General features: G+C 58.0%; 2 protein-coding genes across 3 annotated transcripts in view; both read right to left on the bottom strand.

Annotated features, from left to right (window-relative positions):
- LOC308238942 (5-formyltetrahydrofolate cyclo-ligase-like) overlaps positions 1 to 17,153 on the bottom strand; it is an 84,643-nt gene that overhangs the window by 45,318 nt on the left and 22,172 nt on the right. The gene's annotated exons all lie outside the window — the stretch shown is intronic.
- On the bottom strand, positions 460 to 8,193 carry BCL2A1 (BCL2 related protein A1). The gene is made up of 2 exons (XM_080651455.1): positions 7,529 to 8,193; positions 460 to 718 (listed from the first exon to the last, which is right to left on the bottom strand). Exons 1-2 carry the CDS (start codon positions 7,988 to 7,990, stop codon positions 617 to 619), a joined length of 564 nt encoding a protein of 187 aa, XP_080507581.1. The 5' UTR covers positions 7,991 to 8,193; the 3' UTR covers positions 460 to 616.

The following is a 17,153-nucleotide window of genomic DNA, read 5'->3' as shown; positions in this document are numbered from 1 at the left end:
AATGGCCAGCCAAGGAGTGACGGCTGGGGGAGGGCACCCGGGGAAAACTCAGCGCTCCAGGGCCCCGGGGCGCACCCAGGACAGGGCCCCGGGGAAGTGGCAGCTGACTCACCCACCCTGCAATGCGGGCCGGTGACTCAGAAAATGGCTTTGGGTCACGGCCACGCCCGTCAGAAATGCGGGCCGGTGACACGGAAAATGGCTTTGGGTCACGGCCACGCCTGTCAGAAATGCGGGCGGTGACACGGAAAATGGCTTTGGGTCACGGCCACGCCTGTCAGAAATGCGGGCCGGTGACACGGAAAATGGCTGTGGGTCACGGCCACGCCCGTCAGAAAGCCCGCCGGGGGCCGAAGACTCACCTTCCTCTTACTCATCCCCTACCTGTGGCCTGTCCCCGGGACCCAGGGCGGGGCAGCCCCCCACCGGCTCGCAGGCAAGAGGCGGAGGACGCAGAGAGGCACGCACACTCGCTTTATTTGGGGGACGGGGCCGTGTCCGGGGCTCCGGAGCCCGCCGGTTGCGCCACGAGCGCTGTTTGCTCGGAAGGAGGAGAAGTGAGTGTTGGCAATTCCTCGCGCAAGAGGCCGCGTTGCCCAAGCCCGGGTCCGTGCGGTCAGTGGAGCTGCCTCAGGACGCACAGCAGGACCTTGCCTGCCGCCCCCAGGAAGGCCAGCCAGCCCGGCCGGGGCTCGAACTTCTGCACGAAGCCGTGTTCCTAGGAGGGGACAGAGGGCACCGTTTTAGAACACCGTCGGTGGACACGGAGCGTGTGCTGGGATGAGAAGCCGAGGACGTGTCACCTCGGCGATGCAGAGGGCTCATCTCTCTGGGCTGTCACTAGTTTTAGGCCGTCCGACCTCAGCATCGTCTTCAGGGAGCTGCGTCTGTGATTCTAATTCCAATTTCTCAGTAGCCACGTTTTATTTATTTATTTTAAACTAGAGGCCAAAATTCGTGCATGGGGGGGCGGGATTGTGTCCCTCAGCCCAGCCTGCACCCTCTCCAGTCTGGGACCCCTCTCACAATCCAGGACTGCTGGCTCCCAACTGTTCGCCTGCCTGCCTTCCTGATTGCCCCTAACCACTCCCCTGCCAGCCTGATTGATGCCTAACTGCTCCCCTGCCAGCCTGTTTGCCCCTAACTGCCCTCCCCTACAGGCCTGGTCACCCCTAACTGCCCTCCCCTGCAGGCCTGGTCTCCCCCAACTGCTCTCCCCTGCAGGCCCGGGTCCCCCCCCAACTGCCCTTCCCTGCAGGCCCGGTCACCCTCAACTTCCCTCCTCTGCCGGCCTGGTCACCCCTAACTGCCCTCCCCTGCAGGCTTGATCGCCCCCAACTGCCCTCCCCTGGTGGCCTGATCTCGCCCCCAACTGCCTCTGCCTTGGCCCCCACCACCATGGCTTTATCCGGAAGGAAGTAGGTCAACCTGGTCTAATTAGCATATTACCCTTTTATTAGTATAGATATTTTTTATTGATTTCAGAGAGGAAGGGAGAGGGAGAGAGAGAGCGCAACATCAATGATGAGAGAGAATCATTGATTGGCTGCCTCCTGCATGCTCTGTACTGGGTATTGAGCCTGCAACCCGGGCATGTGCCCTTGACCGGAATCGAACCCAGGACCCTTCAGTCCACAGGCCGACGCTCTATCCACTGAGCCAAATGAGCTAGAGCAGTAGCCACATTTTAAAAGGAAAAAAGAAAGAGGCAAGATTGATTTTGAAATATATTTATCTAAAGTAGTATTTTAATATGCAGTTAATAGGAAAATGTTTAATGAAATATTTTTTTTAAATATATTTTATTTATTTCTTACAGAGAGGAAAGGGAGAGGATAGTTAAAAACATTGATGAGAGAGAAAGATCGATCAGCTGCCTCCTGCACACCTCCCATTGGGGATGTGCCTGCAACCCAGGTACATGCCCTTGACCGGAATCGAACCCGGGACCCTTCAGTCCGCAGGCCGACGCTCTATCCACTGAGCCAAACTGGTCAGGGCGGTTAATGAAATATTTGACAGTGTTTTGTATCAAATCATTAACATGTATTTTGGCCCTGCCTGGTGTGGCTCAGTGGATAGAGCATCAGCCCACCGACTGAAGGGTCCTGGGTTCAATTCCGGTCAAGGGCATGGACCTCCGTTGCAGGCTCAATCCCCGGCCCTGGTTGGGGCTTGTGCGGGAGGCAACCAATCGATGTGTCTCTCTCACATTGATGTTTCTTTCTCTCTGTCTCTCTCCCTCCTTCCACTCTCTCTAAAAATAAATGGAAAAATATCCTTGGGTGAGGATTAGCAACATAAATAAATAAAAATAAAATAAAACAATGTATATTGTGTACTTATAGCATATCTTTTTAAAAAAATATATATTTTTATTGATTTCAGAGCAAAGGGAGAGGGAGAGATAGAAACATCAATGATGAGACAGAATCACTGATTAGCTGCCTCCTGCACACCCCCCACTGGGGATCGAGCATGCAACCCGGGCATGTGCTGTGACCGGGATTTGAACCCTGACCTCCCGGTCCATGGGTAGATGCTCAGCCACGGAGCCGCGCCGGCCGGGCCTGCAGCACACTCTAATTGGGACCAGCCACATTTCAACTGCGTAAGTGACGAGCGGCTCCCCTTCTCTCTCAGCGTCCGGCCTGAAATGTGCGCGCCCGGCCCTGGCCGGCCTCCGCTGGCTGAGCACCACCCTGTGCACCCAGAGGCTGTGGCTTCAATGGTGGGACCTGAATCAGTGGCTCACACGGCAGGCAGCCAGTGGCTGTTTCCTGTCCTCATCGATTGTCCTCTCTCTCTCCTTCCCTCTCTCTCTCCAAAAATAAAATAAAATCAACCAATAATAAAGACATACCCTCAGGGGAGGGCTAGAAAGGAAAAGGAATATGCACGGGTGTCTGTAAACTGCACGTGCTGAGGCGTGAGGACCCGTAAAGCCAGGCTGAATGGTGCCTCCGAGCCGACGGGAAGGCTGCGGATCGCCTCTCACACGTCACTCTCCTGATCGCAGCTTCTCGCCATGGAGTCTGGGCCGGACACGGATCTAACTCACCATCTGTCAATAGGGAGCATCCGTACTGGGAGTACCTGTGAGACCAGCCAGCCAGACGCCCGCCCTGAGTTTGACAAATGGGGCAACGGAGGCCTGGAAAGAGCCGGCTCCCCAAGGTCACCCCCTGGCCCCGGGGGCGCACCTGCAGGTGGGAGGACGGCCCCCAAGGCACAAAAGGAAGGCGAGCCCAGGGGGGCGTGTCACCCCCAAAGGTTTTCAAGAACGAGGCAGCCTCCGGAGTGCTGGGAACAGCAGAGAAGAGCCCCCCCTCCTGCGGGAGCTCAGAGAGCCGGCCCTTCTCACACTTCACATGGGCAGAGGGGACCGGAGGGAAGGCTGACTTGCGGAGCAAACCAGACGAGTGGCAGCCGGAGGGAGGGAGGGGGGAGAGGGAGGGAGGGAGGAAGGGAGGAGGGAGGGAGGGGGGAGGGAGGGAGAGAGGGAGGGAGGGAAGGAAGGAGAGAATACATGTTGATAAAAATGAGAAAGAGAGCCCTGGCCGGTTCGGTTCAGTGGATAGAGCATCAGCCTGCGGACTCAAGGGTCCTGGGTTCAAGTCCAGTCAAGGGCACATGCCCGGGCTGCGGGCTCGATCCCCAGCGGGGGGGCGTGCAGGAGGCAGCCGATCCATGATTCTCTCTCATCATTGATGTTTCTATCTCTCTCCCTTCCTTTCTGAAATCAATACAAATATATTTTTTAAAAAATGAGAAAGAGAATAAACCAGGAGCTCATAAATCCCATTACTGATGCACAGGTCTTCTCTTCCCCCCACCGCACCCCCCTTAGGGCATCTGTTTTAGATGGCGGCTAACTGCCCCCTGTAATTGGTCATATAATTAACGGGGTTAGTCTATTTGTTCAGGGAAGTTAGGCAACACTACTATTAATAATAGTAACAGCAAGTACTGAGAACGCTGCGGAAACGGTTCGGGGTGCGCCCCCTGCAGCAGTGACGGGGTTCCGCCAGCCGAGGAGGCCGTGGCCAGTGGCCGGGTCGCCCCGCGCTGCAGAGAGGCCCTGAGGCCGAGAGAAGTTACACAACTTCTCAGGTCACCCCGGAGCTGGAAAGGAACAGGGTCCGCCCACTTCCCAGTAGGTGCCGCCCCCCCTTCCTGGGGGCCGCGACCCGCAGGCACAGGCTGTGCCGGTCCCGGATGTGAGTCACTCAAGGGCAAGTTCATTCATTCCAGCTCGTTTGTCCAAGGCGCGGTGAGAAGGTGCCCTTTGCCCTTTGCCCGGCTAGCGTCCTGACTCAGAGCAGCCGGGGAGCCGAGGAAGGAAGGTCGGGGTGACCTTGAAATGCCCTCCTGCCAATGTGTCCATCCCATCTCAGACCCAAGTCCTGCCGGTGTCACATGGAGAGCTTGAACCCACCCAAGGGCTCCGTAACGGCCAAGCGTGCGTGTGCGGGCACACCTGTGTCCTTACGTGTGTGTGTGTGTGTGTGTGTGTGTGTGTGTGTGTGTGTGTGTGTAGGCTCACCCTGCCAGGCTCACCGACCCCTGTACCTCCCTGGAGGGCAAGTTCACTTCTAGAAATTCTCTGAGACAGCTCCCCACCCCCACTGATCAAGTTCCAGGAGCTCCCAGCATTCATTGCTACGAGGTTACATCTATATATATATATAAAACCCTAAGCGACGGGTAGACCAGTCGACCGTGTGACCCGTCGCTATGACGCACACTGACCACCGGGGGGCGGACGCTCAATGCAGGAGCTGCTCCCTGGTGGTCAGTGCGCTCCCGCAGCGGGAGCGCCGCTCCGCTGACCGACGGGGGCCAGACATCCCCGAGGGGTCCCCGATTGCAAGGGGATGCAGGCCAGGCTGAGGGGCCCCGCCGGTGCACAAATCCGGGCACACAGGCCTCCAGTTTTCAAGTAATATTCATCCCTTGTCTCTGCTGCAAATACTCTAAGCACTGGGGACTCAGTCCCAGCCCAGGCTCACAGGGGGCCCTCTGAGCCCCCGAGAATGTCTGCCTTCGCTTGAAACTAAAACTACACCCACAGCGGAAGGCGCCCCCCACCCGCCCCCCTTCCTCTGGCTTCCCACAGCCGCAGGAAGAAACTGACAAGATCTCTCACGCCGCACCAGCCCCAGGCCAGGCCTGCTGAGTCAGAAGAATCGCAGGAAGAAAAGGCCAGTAGGAGGGGGGGTGCTGGCGGGGGGTGGGGGGGCGCGCTCCAACAACATGCAAAGGTCACACCAAGTTTCAAAACGTTCATGATGCCTGAAGTCACCCAGGGGGAGCACCTGCCACCTGCATACAAATATCTGCATCCGGAACATTCACAGGGTTCCTACGGGCCATGGAGAAGACGACACAATAGAAAAACGGGCCGAGAATATAAGTGTCAGGTCCCTACGTCCGAGCGGGCAGAGGCCGTCCCCCACGAGTAATTAGGGAGACAAGCCTTCCCCAAGCTAACTTAGGGCACCGCAACCCCGCAGAGTGGGGGATGGTGAGATCGCTGCCACACAGCCAAGGTGGCCGGGGACACCAACACCTGTGACTCTCACCGGCTGTGATGGGAGGGGGGCTTGGTAGAAACGCTGGCGATGGCAAGGATCTAGTAAATGAAAACACGTGCCACCCAGCAAGCCCGGATCCCCACATGCGCCCGGGAGCAATACACGGGCAGACGTTCGATGCAGGATGCTCATGGCCGTGGACGGTGGAAAGGGCCTCGATGTCCGGGAGCCGGAAGTGGCCGGACCCTCGACCGCATCTGCACACAGCATGGAGGTGGCGCTCTTTTAAAAAGACTATTTTAGCCCTGGCCGGTGTTGCTCAGTGGTTAGAGCATCGGCCTATGGACGGAAGGGTCCCGGGTTCGATTCCGGTCAGGGCACATGCTCAGGTTGTGCGCTCAATTCCTGGTGGGGGGGGGGGTGGGCCGTGCAGGAGGCAGCCGATCCATGATTCTCTCTCATCATTGGTGTTTCTGTCTCTCTCTCCCTCTCCCTTCCTCTCTGAGATCAATAAAAAATATATATATATATATTTTAAATATATATTTTATTGATTTTTTACAGAGAGGAAAGGAGAGGGATAGAGAGTTAGAAACATTGATCAGCTGCTTCCTGCACACTCCCTACTGGCAACCCGGCCACGTACCCTTGACCGGAATCGAACCTGGGACCCTTCAGTCCGCAGGCCGACCCTCTATCCACGGAGCCAAACCGGTCAGGGCAAAAATATATATTTAAGAAAAGAAGAAATCAAGTTTTATAAAAAGGGGGGCAGCTATAAACATGTGTATTTTTTAAATAAATAAATACGTAAAGAGACTATTTGAAATGCCCCGGGTGAAGAACAAGCAGAATGAGTGCCATGTTCTAGTTACACACATTTCAAAAACCCTCTTTACAAAGGTGCACGATGGTACCGTGTATGGCTGCAGCCAACAGCCATGTTTTGCATTAAAATAACTGGTATCAGGGGTACCTCTGGGGAGAGGGAAGGGCCAGGTGGGGGGGGGGTGCGGAGAGGACGCCTGGGGACACAGTGTTTTTAAAAAGCGAAGCCCCAGCGTTGGGATCTAAAGGAAAAGCAGAGACACCCGGGGTGACAGCCCCATCACATGATCTCTAACGGAGTCCCGTCCCACCCGGGGCCCGGCTTTCTGGGGCCTTGACAATAAAGCGGGCTCTCATTCGGGATTTCTTGAATCAAGTTTCTGGCGGTTCGTTCCTCTTCTGCCATCGGGCGTTCGCAGCCAGAACTTGTCGTCGTAGAAGGCCGGGGCGAAGATGACCTTGTAAGCCATGAACTTGCAGAAAGAGACACCCGCCCTGCGCAACCTCGCGAGTAAACGTCACAGCATCTACGCCCAACGCTTTCGGGCTAAGCCTGCGTTGTCATGACAACCCTAGCCAACCCGGAGGCCAGGCTGGCTGCGCTGCTGCTGGAGACGGGCAGAGAGGTCTTACAAATGCGATCCATACATACGGGGTGCCCCCCCCCCAAGATGTATACACCCTTTGAATAATGATTAATCCCATCGGGTGACATCTGAAAAGAAAGAAACATCCACGGAGCTGCCCGCTGCGAAGGGCACTCAGACGGCGTACACCTACCGTGGGCCGCCCTGTGCGTGGATATACTTTTTTTCTTTTTAAAGGATTGTGGCCTTTATCATTTTTTATTTTTTGTTAATCCTCACTCGAGCATATTTTCCCATTGATTTCTAGGGAGAGGGAGGGAGAGGGAGGGACAGAGAGAAACATCCATGTTAGAGAAACACACGGATGGGTTGTCTCCTGCGTGAGCCCTGACCAGGGCCGGGTCGGGGGGGAGCCTGCCACCGAGGTCCGTGCCCTTGACCGGGATGGAACCTGGGACCCTTTGGTCCGCGGGCCGGCGCTCTATCCACGGAGCCACACCGGCCAGGGCGTGTATATACTTTCAATCAGCCGGGAAACTGAATTCCGGCCCCGTGAAGAGCGAGGAGACCGCTTACCCAGCCGCCGTTCTGCCTGATCCAGTCCCCCGCCTGCGAGGTAATGAACTCGGCCACGAAGTGCGAGATCTCCTCGGAGGTGTCCGCGTCCAGGTCCCGGTCGTCCGGGTCGTCGCGGTCATCCCGGTCGGGGGCGCTGCGCTCGCGGAGCAGTTTCTTGGTGAGCATGCCCTCCAAGGCGAACACGGTCACGAGGCGGCCCCAGTTGACCACGCCGTCCTCGAACTCCTTGCGCACCACGGCGAGGAACACGGCCCTGGCGGCCTCCACGGACGCCACGTCCAGGCCGTCCAGGCAGGGCTGCAGCGTCCTCTCGGCGTCCCGCTGCACGGCGGAGGCCACGTCCCGCAGCAGCCGGGACACCCTGCCGGGGCGGGCCGCGGGCCACGGGCCCCGGAGCACGTGCCGCAGGTAGTCCCGGGCCAGCCCCTGGACGTAGCCGAACCCCTCGCCGTCGGCCATCCTCCCTCCACGGCCACGACCACGGCCACGGCCACGGCCACGGCCTGAGCTCCTTCCCCGCGAAGCGGCGGCGGCGATCTGAGGCCGGAGCGCAGGGCGCGCGGACCAGAGGCCAGTGCGCGGGGGACGGGCCGCCCGCAGGTGACATCAGCGCCGTGGAATTTCTGGGCGCATCACCCGGTCCTTCCTCCCGGCCCTTCTGCGCCGGGCGGGGGCGGGGGCGAAAGTAAAAGTTCAGGGCGAGCGGCCACTTCCCTATCCGGCCGCGGTGGCTGCTGCAGCTGGGGGGGTGGGGGGCCGCGAGGGGCGCGGAGACTGGGGGACTGGCCCACGGCGCGGCCCCTGGGAAAATGTGGCAAGTCCCCGAATCGTTCATTCAGAAATCATCGCGCGGCCCGGCAACCCCACGTCTAAGTGTGTGCGCCCCAAAATAAGGGGAAACGGGACGCAGACAAATTTAAACGCACAGCGCACCATTATGCACGGAGGCCCCGAGGCAGGAACTGCCCTGGGGAAGGCCAAGGCCGGGGGTGGGGGAAAGAGGGAACATGTAATATTCTCAACAATAAAGACTAAAAAAACCAAGGTGGGAAGAACCCCCGTGTTCACCACCAGATGAATGGATTAGCAATTATGGGACGTGGTTATTTTTTTTAATCCTCACCCAAGGATATTTTTCCTTTTTTTCTAGAGAGGGAGAGAGAGAAAGGGAGAGAAACATGGATGTGAGACAGACACACCTGTTGGTTGCCTCCCGAACGCACCGTGTCCAGGGCTGGGAAACAGAACTGCAATGGAGGTATGCGCCCTTGACCGGGAATCGAACCCAGAACCCTTCAGTACGCACTGTGGGGGGGCTGTGGGGGGGGTGGTGGCATACTCTAACCATTGAGCCACACCGGCCAGGGCCAGAACATTAGTCAGCCATAAACTGAACCCTACAATGTGGGTGAATTTCAGAAACATTATGCCAAGCCCGGCCGGCGTGGCTCAGCGGCTGTGCGTGGACTTAGGAACCAGGAGGTCAGGGTTCGATTCCCGGTCAGGGCACATGTCTGGGTTGTGGGCTCGATCCCCAGTGGGGGGCGTGCAGGAGGCAGCCGATCCGTGACTCTCTCTCATCATGGATGTTTCTCTCCCTCTCCCTCTCCCTCTCCCTTCCTCTCTGACATCCATAAAAAAGTTTTTTAAAAATACATCCATGATATTTAAAAAATAAGTATCGGGGGCCTCTGATCCCCCCACCCCCCCAGGCCAGCAGCCATGACGTCGCGCAACTCTATGATGACCACTGCCAGTCACAAACGCCCTACTTCCCAGTCACCCCGACACCATGGCTGCAGCGACACCCGTTTTTCGCTTTCGCTCAGCTGAGCAAAAGCCACCTTCTCCCCGGTCTCCCCACGGTCTCAGGGGAAGCACGCGAGAACAGCCTGTGGGCACGGGGCCTTCCAGTGCTGTGGGCAGAGGGCTTCGGACTTCCCGCTGCCCCAAGCCAAGGGCAGGGAGGAAGCAGAAGTGCCTGCTGGTGCGGGGGTGGGGGGTGGGGGGGGGGGGGCCCGGAGGGCAGTGCTCTGGGGGAGCCGGGAGCCCAGAGCACCCGCAGAGAGCAGAGAGCCGGGGCCTGTCACTCGGCCAGGGGGTTAACTCCCTCCTGGAGCACCTGCCTCCTGCTGGGGTGGGGGTGTCCTGTACATGGGGGTTCCGCTCCTGACCCCTGGCTCCCGCTGCGGGGGGGGGGGGGGGAGTGGGGGAGGGTGCGCTCACACAGGACCCGAAAGCCCCCCTGCCCCCTGTTCAGGGCCCCAGTACAAAAGGACAGGAGGGCTTGGGGGGCTCCACGCCGTCTCCATGGGGCGAATGAGACGCCCCGGTGGGGAGTAGGCACCTGCTGAGGCTGCCGAGCAGCTGGGGGGCTGGGGGTGCGCGGGGAGAGGCAGCAGGGCTGGGGTCCAGCGGCCTGGGTGCGGGGCCGGGCGCTTGGAAGCAGCTAGAAAATACGAGGAAATCTGAAGGGTGTTCGTTAAGGAGAACAACTCAGCCGGACCTGCATTTTCAGTGACAGCGCTTTTGAGTTTGTGTTTGTTTATAAACTGAGGGACCTATTTATTTTTAATACATTTTTATTGATTTCAGAGAGAGGAAGGGAAGAGAGAGAGAGAAACATCCATGATGAGAGAGAATCATGGATCGGCTGCCTCCTGCACGCCCCACACTGGGAATCGAGCCCGCAACCTGGGCATGTGCCCTGACCAGAATCGAACCTAGAACCCTTTGGTCCAGGGGTCCTCAAACTGCGGCCCGCCGAGGACATTGATCCGGCCCGCCAGGTGCCGCTGCCTGTCCTGCTTAGCAGCCGATTCGTCCCGGGCCCGCAGTGCGCATAGGAATTTGTTCGTAGTTTTTTTTTTTAAACTACAGTCCGGCCCTCCCACGGTCTGAGGGACAGTGAACTGGCCCCCCGTTTAAAAAGTTTGAGGACCCCTGCTTTGGTCTGCAGGCAGACGCTCTATCCACTGAGCCACACCGGCCAGGGCTATTTATTGATTTGAGAGAAACATGGATGTGCGAGAGGACCATCGATGGGCTGCCTCCCATACCAGCTCCGACCGGGAATCGAACCCACAGCCTCAGTCTGTAGGGACGATGCTCTAACCGGCGGAGCTACCCGGCCAGGGCCCCAGGGGTCCTTTAAATCGACTTTCTCCAGGTGTCCTCTCCAAATAGAAAACCCACACCCCTCAAGCGGACGCCTCGCGGAGCCTCGGGGAGTTCCGACGAACGCACGGAAACATCCCCATCGTGACATAAAGGGTCTCCACCCCCACCGGGTCCCACCCCTCCTGGCCACGGGGCGGCACAGTCTACTGTTTCCCGTCCTCAGATCTCATGGAGATGAAATCGGCCCACGTGTGTTGTGTTCAGGCTGGTCTCCTTTACCGGGAGAATTTTGAGAATTCCTTTTTTTTTCTAAATGTGTTTTTATTGATTACAGAGGAGGGAGAGGGAGAGAGAATCATGGATCGGCTGCCTCCTGCACAACCCTTACTGGGGATTGGGCCCGCAACCCGGGCATGTGCCCTTGAGTAGAATCGAACCCGGGACCTTTCAGTCCCCAGGCCCACGCTCTATCCACTGAGCCACACCAGCCAGGGCTGTTCCTTTTTTTTGTTTTTGGTTAATCCTCGCTCGAGGATATTTTTCCATTGATTTTCAGGAAGAGTGGGGAGAGAGGGAGACAGAGAGAAACATCGAAGTGAGAGAGACACATCGATGGGTTGCCTCCTGCACGCGCCCCGACCAGACGTGCCCTTGATGGGAATCAAGCTGGCGGGTGCTCTACCCACTGAGCCGCACTGGCCAGGGCTGGTCCGTTCCTTCCTATTAGAGTCACAGTCTCTGGTGAGGACGCGACACCGGGTCACCGTCTCTCCTGACAATGGACATGGCTGCTGCCGACAGTCTGGGGCTGCGGTGACTCGGGCTGCGGTGCCCACGGGCACGTAGGTTCGGCAGGAACACAGGCACTCGTTCCCCGCAGGCGCTGCCCTGGGACGTGGCTGCTGGGCCCAGGCACGGTGGTCTGTGTGTTGATAAGGAGCCGGCTCTCCCGGTCTCTGCCCCAGTCCCTGCCCCGGTCCCTGGGTGGGCACGCTTCCAAGTCTCTTGCGTAAGTAAAGGAGTTTCTGCCTCGGTGATAAAGGACTTGTTTGTGTTCTGTTTTGTCGTCTTTGTTTTGGTGAAGATAAGCTTAGCTTCATCAGAAGCTGCCAGACCGCATGCCAAAGCGCTCGCCATCTTGTGCTCCAACCAACACCCGGAGGCCGAGCGCTCCACGTCCCGCCAACACTTGGTGCTGTCGGTCCGTTTAACTCAGCCGTGCTGAGGTGGAGAAGCAGTGACAGCTCATGGTGGTTTAATGTGTGTCTTCCAGATTAACAACGCACGCCCGGCCGGTGTGGCTCAGTGGATAGAGCGTCGGCCTGCGGACTGAAGGGTCCCGGGTTCGATTCCGGTCAAGGGCATGGACCTTGGTTGCGGGCACATCCCCAGTGGGAGGTGTGCAGGAGGCAGCTGATCGATGTTCCTCTCTCATCGATGTTTCTGACTTTCTATCCCTCTCCCTTCCTCTCTGTAAAAAATCAATAAAATATATTAAAAAAAAAAAATCAATAAAATATATTTTAAAAAAAAATTAAAAAAAAAAAAGTTTGCCAAAACCGGTTTGGCTCAGTGGATAGAGCGTCGGCCTGCGGACTGAAAGGTCCCAGGTTCGATTCCGGTCAAGGGCATGTAACTTGGTTGCAGGCACATCCCCAGTGGGAGGTGTGCACGAGGCAGCTGATTGATGTTTCTCTCTCATCGATGTTTCTGACTATCTATCCCTCTTCCTTCCTCTCTGTAAAAAATCAATAAAAAAAAAATAAAAAAAAAAAAGTTTGAGGACCCCTGCTTTGGTCTGCAGGCAGACGCTCTATCCACTGAACCACAACGGCCAGGGCTATTCATTGATTTGAGAGAAACATGGATGTGTGAGAGGACCATCGATGGGCTGCCTCCCATACCAGCTCCGACCGGGAATCGAACCCACAGCCTCAGTCTGTAAGGACGATGCTCTAACCGGCGGAGCTACCCGGCCAGGGCCCCAGGGGTCCTTTAAATCGACTTTCTCCAGGTGTCCTCTCCAAATAGAAAACCCACACCCCTCAAGCGGACGCCTCGCGGAGCCTCGGGGAGTTCCGACGAACGCACGGAAACATCCCCATCGTGACATAAAGGGTCTCCACCCCCACCGGGTCCCACCCCTCCTGGCCACGGGGCGGCACAGTCTACAGTTTCCCGTCCTCAGATCTCATGGAGATGAAATCGGCCCGCCTGTGTTGTGTTCAGGCTGGTCTCCTTTACCGGGAGAATTTTGAGAATTCCTTTTTTTTTCTAAATGTGTTTTTATTGATTACAGAGGAGGGAGAGGGAGAGAGAATCATGGATCGGCTGCCTCCTGCACAACCCCTACTGGGGATTGGGCCCGCAACCCGGGCATGTGCCCTTGAGTAGAATCGAACCCGGGACCTTTCAGTCCCCAGGCCGACGCTCTATCCACTGAGCCACACCAGCCAGGGCTGTTCCTTTTTTTTGTTTTTGGTTAATCCTCGCTCGAGGATATTTTTCCATTGATTTTCAGGAAGAGTGGGGGAGAGAGAGGGAGAGACAGAGAGAAACATCGAAGTGAGAGAGACACATCGATGGGTTGCCTCCTGCACGCGCCCCGACCAGACGTGCCCTTGATGGGAATCAAGCTGGCGGGTGCTCTACCCACTGAGCCGCACTGGCCAGGGCTGGTCCGTTCCTTCCTATTACAGAGTCACAGTCTCTGGTGAGGACGCGACACCGGGTCACCGTCTCTCCTGACAATGGACATGGCTGCTGCCGACAGTCTGGGGCTGCGGTGACTCGGGCTGCGGTGCCCACGGGCACGTAGGTTCTGCAGGAACACAGGCACTCGTTCCCCGCAGGCGCTGCCCTGGGCCGTGGCTGCTGGGCCCAGGCACGGTGGTCTGTGTGTTGATAAGGAGCCGGCTCTCCCTCCCGGTCTCTGCCCCAGTCCCTGCCCCGGTCCCTGGGTGGGCACGCTTCCAAGTCTCTTGCGTAAGTAAAGGAGTTTCTGCCTCGGTGATAAAGGACTTGTTTGTGTTCTGTTTTGTCGTCTTTGTTTTGGTGAAGATAAGCTTAGCTTCATCAGAAGCTGCCAGACCGCATGCCAAAGCGCTCGCCATCTTGTGCTCCAACCAACACCCGGAGGCCGAGCGCTCCACGTCCCGCCAACACTTGGTGCTGTCGGTCCGTTTAACTCAGCCGTGCTGAGGTGGAGAAGCAGTGACAGCTCATGGTGGTTTAATGTGTGTCTTCCAGATTAACAACGCACGCCCGGCCGGCGTGGCTCAGTGGATAGAGCGTCGGCCTGCGGACTGAAGGGTCCCGGGTTCGATTCCGGTCAAGGGCATGTACCTTGGTTGCGGGCACATCCCCAGTGGGAGGTGTGCAGGAGGCAGCTGATCGATGTTCCTCTCTCATCGATGTTTCTAACTCTCTCTCCCTCACCCTTCCTCTCTGTAAGAAATCAACAAAATATATTAAAAAAAAAAAAAAAGATTAACAACGCATGCCCGACCGGTGTGGCTCAGGGGTTGAGCATCGACCAATGAACCAGGAGGTCAGGGTTCGATTCCCGGTCAGGGCACAGGCCCGGGCTGCAGGCCTGATCCCCAGTGGGGGGCGTGCAGGAGGCAGCTGATCCGTGATTCTCTCTCCTCACTGATGTTTCTCTCTCTCTCCCTTCTTCTCTGAAAGCAATTTCTATATTTTAAAAAAAGAAAAGAAACAGAAGCGCCATTGAATCAGTGTCTCTGTGACCCGTGTCTGGCACTTGGCGATACCGCCACCCCCGGGGGGTACGTTCCGAAGGAAAGCCCCTCCTGTCGCCCTCGATCTGAGCCCCACAACAGCTTAGAAAACCTGGGGGTTCCCAGAACCTTCTACCCCCACTTCCCATTTCTCCAGGGATTTGAACTGTCATGCGTGTGAAGGGAAAAGTCACAGGCAGGGGGACACGCACATCCTTGGTCAAGTGCGTGCGTCAGGGAGCCCCCTCCCCCCGGGGGCAGAGCCCCTCCCACTGGAGCTGAATCTCCATAGGAACCTGGAGGATTGAAGGTCGGGGCATCGGGGCATCGGGGCATCCCCCCATCCCCCCCCCCCCCCCCCCCCCCCCGTCACTGGGGACTGTGTCTGCTGAGCTCTGGATGAGTGGAAGACGTGTGAAGGCCTCAGGGCCCGGCACCTGCTCAGGTCTCCCCTCAACCACAGGGGGCTTGGGGCCACTCCACTGGATAAAAAGGGGCCGTGTGCTGAGCTGAGCAGCTCAGGGAGGCCTCGGGCGGCCTCGCACACTCAGAGACCTCACGTAGCCCCCCAGGATGGCCTGACGTTAAACTTGGACTAACAGCAGCGGTGGTGGGGAGTCCCGTCCCAGGCCGGGATCGCCCCTGACGAGGTCCGCCTTTACCTTCCCTGAGCCTGTCTGTTGTCTTCCTGCATCTGTGACAACATGTGGTCGGCAGGTCACAGTCATTTCCCTTTTCCCGGGCCCCCAAAGCACAGGCACCCCTCTGTGCGGACCACAGACCCCCTCGTTGTCATGAGCTAATGGCAGCCCCAGGAGGCCACCTTCCTACAGGCAGGACTGCAGCCAGGCGGCTCCTCCCGGCCTCTCCAGGCGCTGGGCAGGCGGGCGGGCCTCCGGGGACCCGAGGGCACCGGGACTGGTCAGGTTTCAGGTTTCGCCACATTTTTCCATCAGTGCATCTGAGGCAAAGGCAGCTACCAACTCGGACCTGAAGCACTTGGGTCTGTGTCTGGGGTGGAGGTGGGGAGGAGGCGGCCTCAGGCATCAGTCATCCTTCTGTTGAGTGTTTACCCAGAAAGCTCTGAGCTGGGCTCTGAAGACAGAGAAAACCAGACCCGCCCTGTCCTCAGGGGTCCCCAGCCTGGGGGGGTCAGGTGCAAGGAGACCGGAGGGACGGGGAAGCTATTGTCAAAGGGCACGGGGAGCAGGAGCGGGCGAGGAGGCCGAGACCCCACACAAGGATCCCACAGGGAAAGTGAGTATTGACGGGACCTCTTGGAGGTGCCAGGAAGGATGCCGGCAGCTCTGCAAACCTCCCCTCATTTAAAGCCGCCAGTCTTAACTCCGCAGGGCAGGGACCTGAAGCCCAGAGCGGGACGGGTCCCCTTCCCGGAACCAGCAGAGCCAGGACTAAAACCCAGGGCGGGCGCACCCCAAGACACATCCTTAAAGTGCCATTTGTAGGTTCCGCCTACACTCGTGTAGGGTCATGAATGAATAAACGCAGGCACCCCTCAGCCCTGTTCACCATCACAACCCATCCGGGTACCAGTTCATTTACTCCGGGTTCTGGAGGCCGGCTGAGCGCCCAGCGCCCGCTCAACAGGCCACCACAGAGCGCCACCTCGTGTTCACAAGTGGAACTGCAGCACAGGCCCAGCTGCCCTTGCACACCAGGAGCCCCTTTCCGCCAGGGCTTCAGGTCGGGCACCATGCGCAAAGGTCTGGCCCTGCCTGAGAAAACGGGGGGCCCTGAGAAAGCCCGGGCCCCCCCCCCCACCGAAGTGGCCACAGCAGCTTCTCCCCGGGACACACCGGCAAACCTGACCGGCTGCACCTGTTGCGTCTGCAGTAAAAGCCTTCCTGTTTGAAGGATTCCTGTGTGGGACAGCCCTCTCCTGGGCACTGGGGGTTCGGGAGAGATGCAGCCTCTGACTTGCCCACGGTCTGATGAAGGAGACAGCCACCCCCACGCCTCTTGCAAACCCGCGTAGCAAGAGCTCGGACGGAGGGGAACACAGGATGCGTTCCCTGATGGCACAAGGACGTCGTAGTATGTGTAGGAGTTTGTCAGGCTGAGGAGGAAACGCCGATAAAGGAAGGGGGGGCGGGCAGACCACAATCTACACTAATAAAAGAGAAACATGCAAATTGACCATCACTCCGCTACACCCACCAGCCAATCAGGAAGGAATATGCAAATTAGAAGGACAAAGATGGCGGCCACCCAGCTGCTCCAGGCGCGGAGTGGCAGGGCAGGGCAGAATGCCTGCTATGAGGGAGAGGGTGGGGGCAAAGGGATCTACAGGAGAGGCACTCGGGCCACAGCGAAGACGGAGATGGCAGACTCCGGCCGGAGCGAAGGCCTGGGTCCCGGGTGCCGGAGGAAAACCGGTGCTGGAAGCCAAGGGAAGGAAGGCCTATTGCACGAATCTCTTCATGCAACGCCTCTAGTTTCCATGTCAACCAGAACCCAACCACCAGAGGAAGAGAGGCTGGGGGTGGTCAGAGGCCAGATCATAAAAGGTCTAGAGCCAGGCTAACAGGAGGAGACCTTATCCAGGGGACAACAGAGTGGAAGCGAGGGCGTTGACCCGGTCGCACTTGCACCCCGGGAAGAGCATTCCAGGAACAGGTGATGCCGTGTGACAGAGGACGACAGTGATGGAGGCGGGTCAGGATGCCCCTCAAAGTTCTCAATGTTTCTGTAACCCGGGTTAGACATGCTCAGCCCTAATTAAGGTCCAGTTGGGAAGAACT

The sequence above is a fragment of the Plecotus auritus genome, assembly GCF_963455305.1.
Source record: "Plecotus auritus genome assembly, chromosome: 15".
NCBI classification, from domain to species: Eukaryota; Metazoa; Chordata; class Mammalia; order Chiroptera; family Vespertilionidae; genus Plecotus; species Plecotus auritus.
Note: the sequence above shows the minus strand (reverse complement) of the source record. Positions and strands in the feature narration are given on the sequence as shown.

Bases quoted from the DNA above. Each gene is read 5' to 3' on its own strand.
- BCL2A1 (XM_080651455.1), bottom strand. From the start codon at position 7,990: ATGGCCGACGGCGAGGGGTTCGGCTACGTCCAGGGGCTGGCCCGGGAC. The intron at 719-7,528 runs GTAAGCGGTCTC...GTCCCCTCCTAG, and splicing joins TCAGGCAGAACGGCGGCTGG to GAACACGGCTTCGTGCAGAA.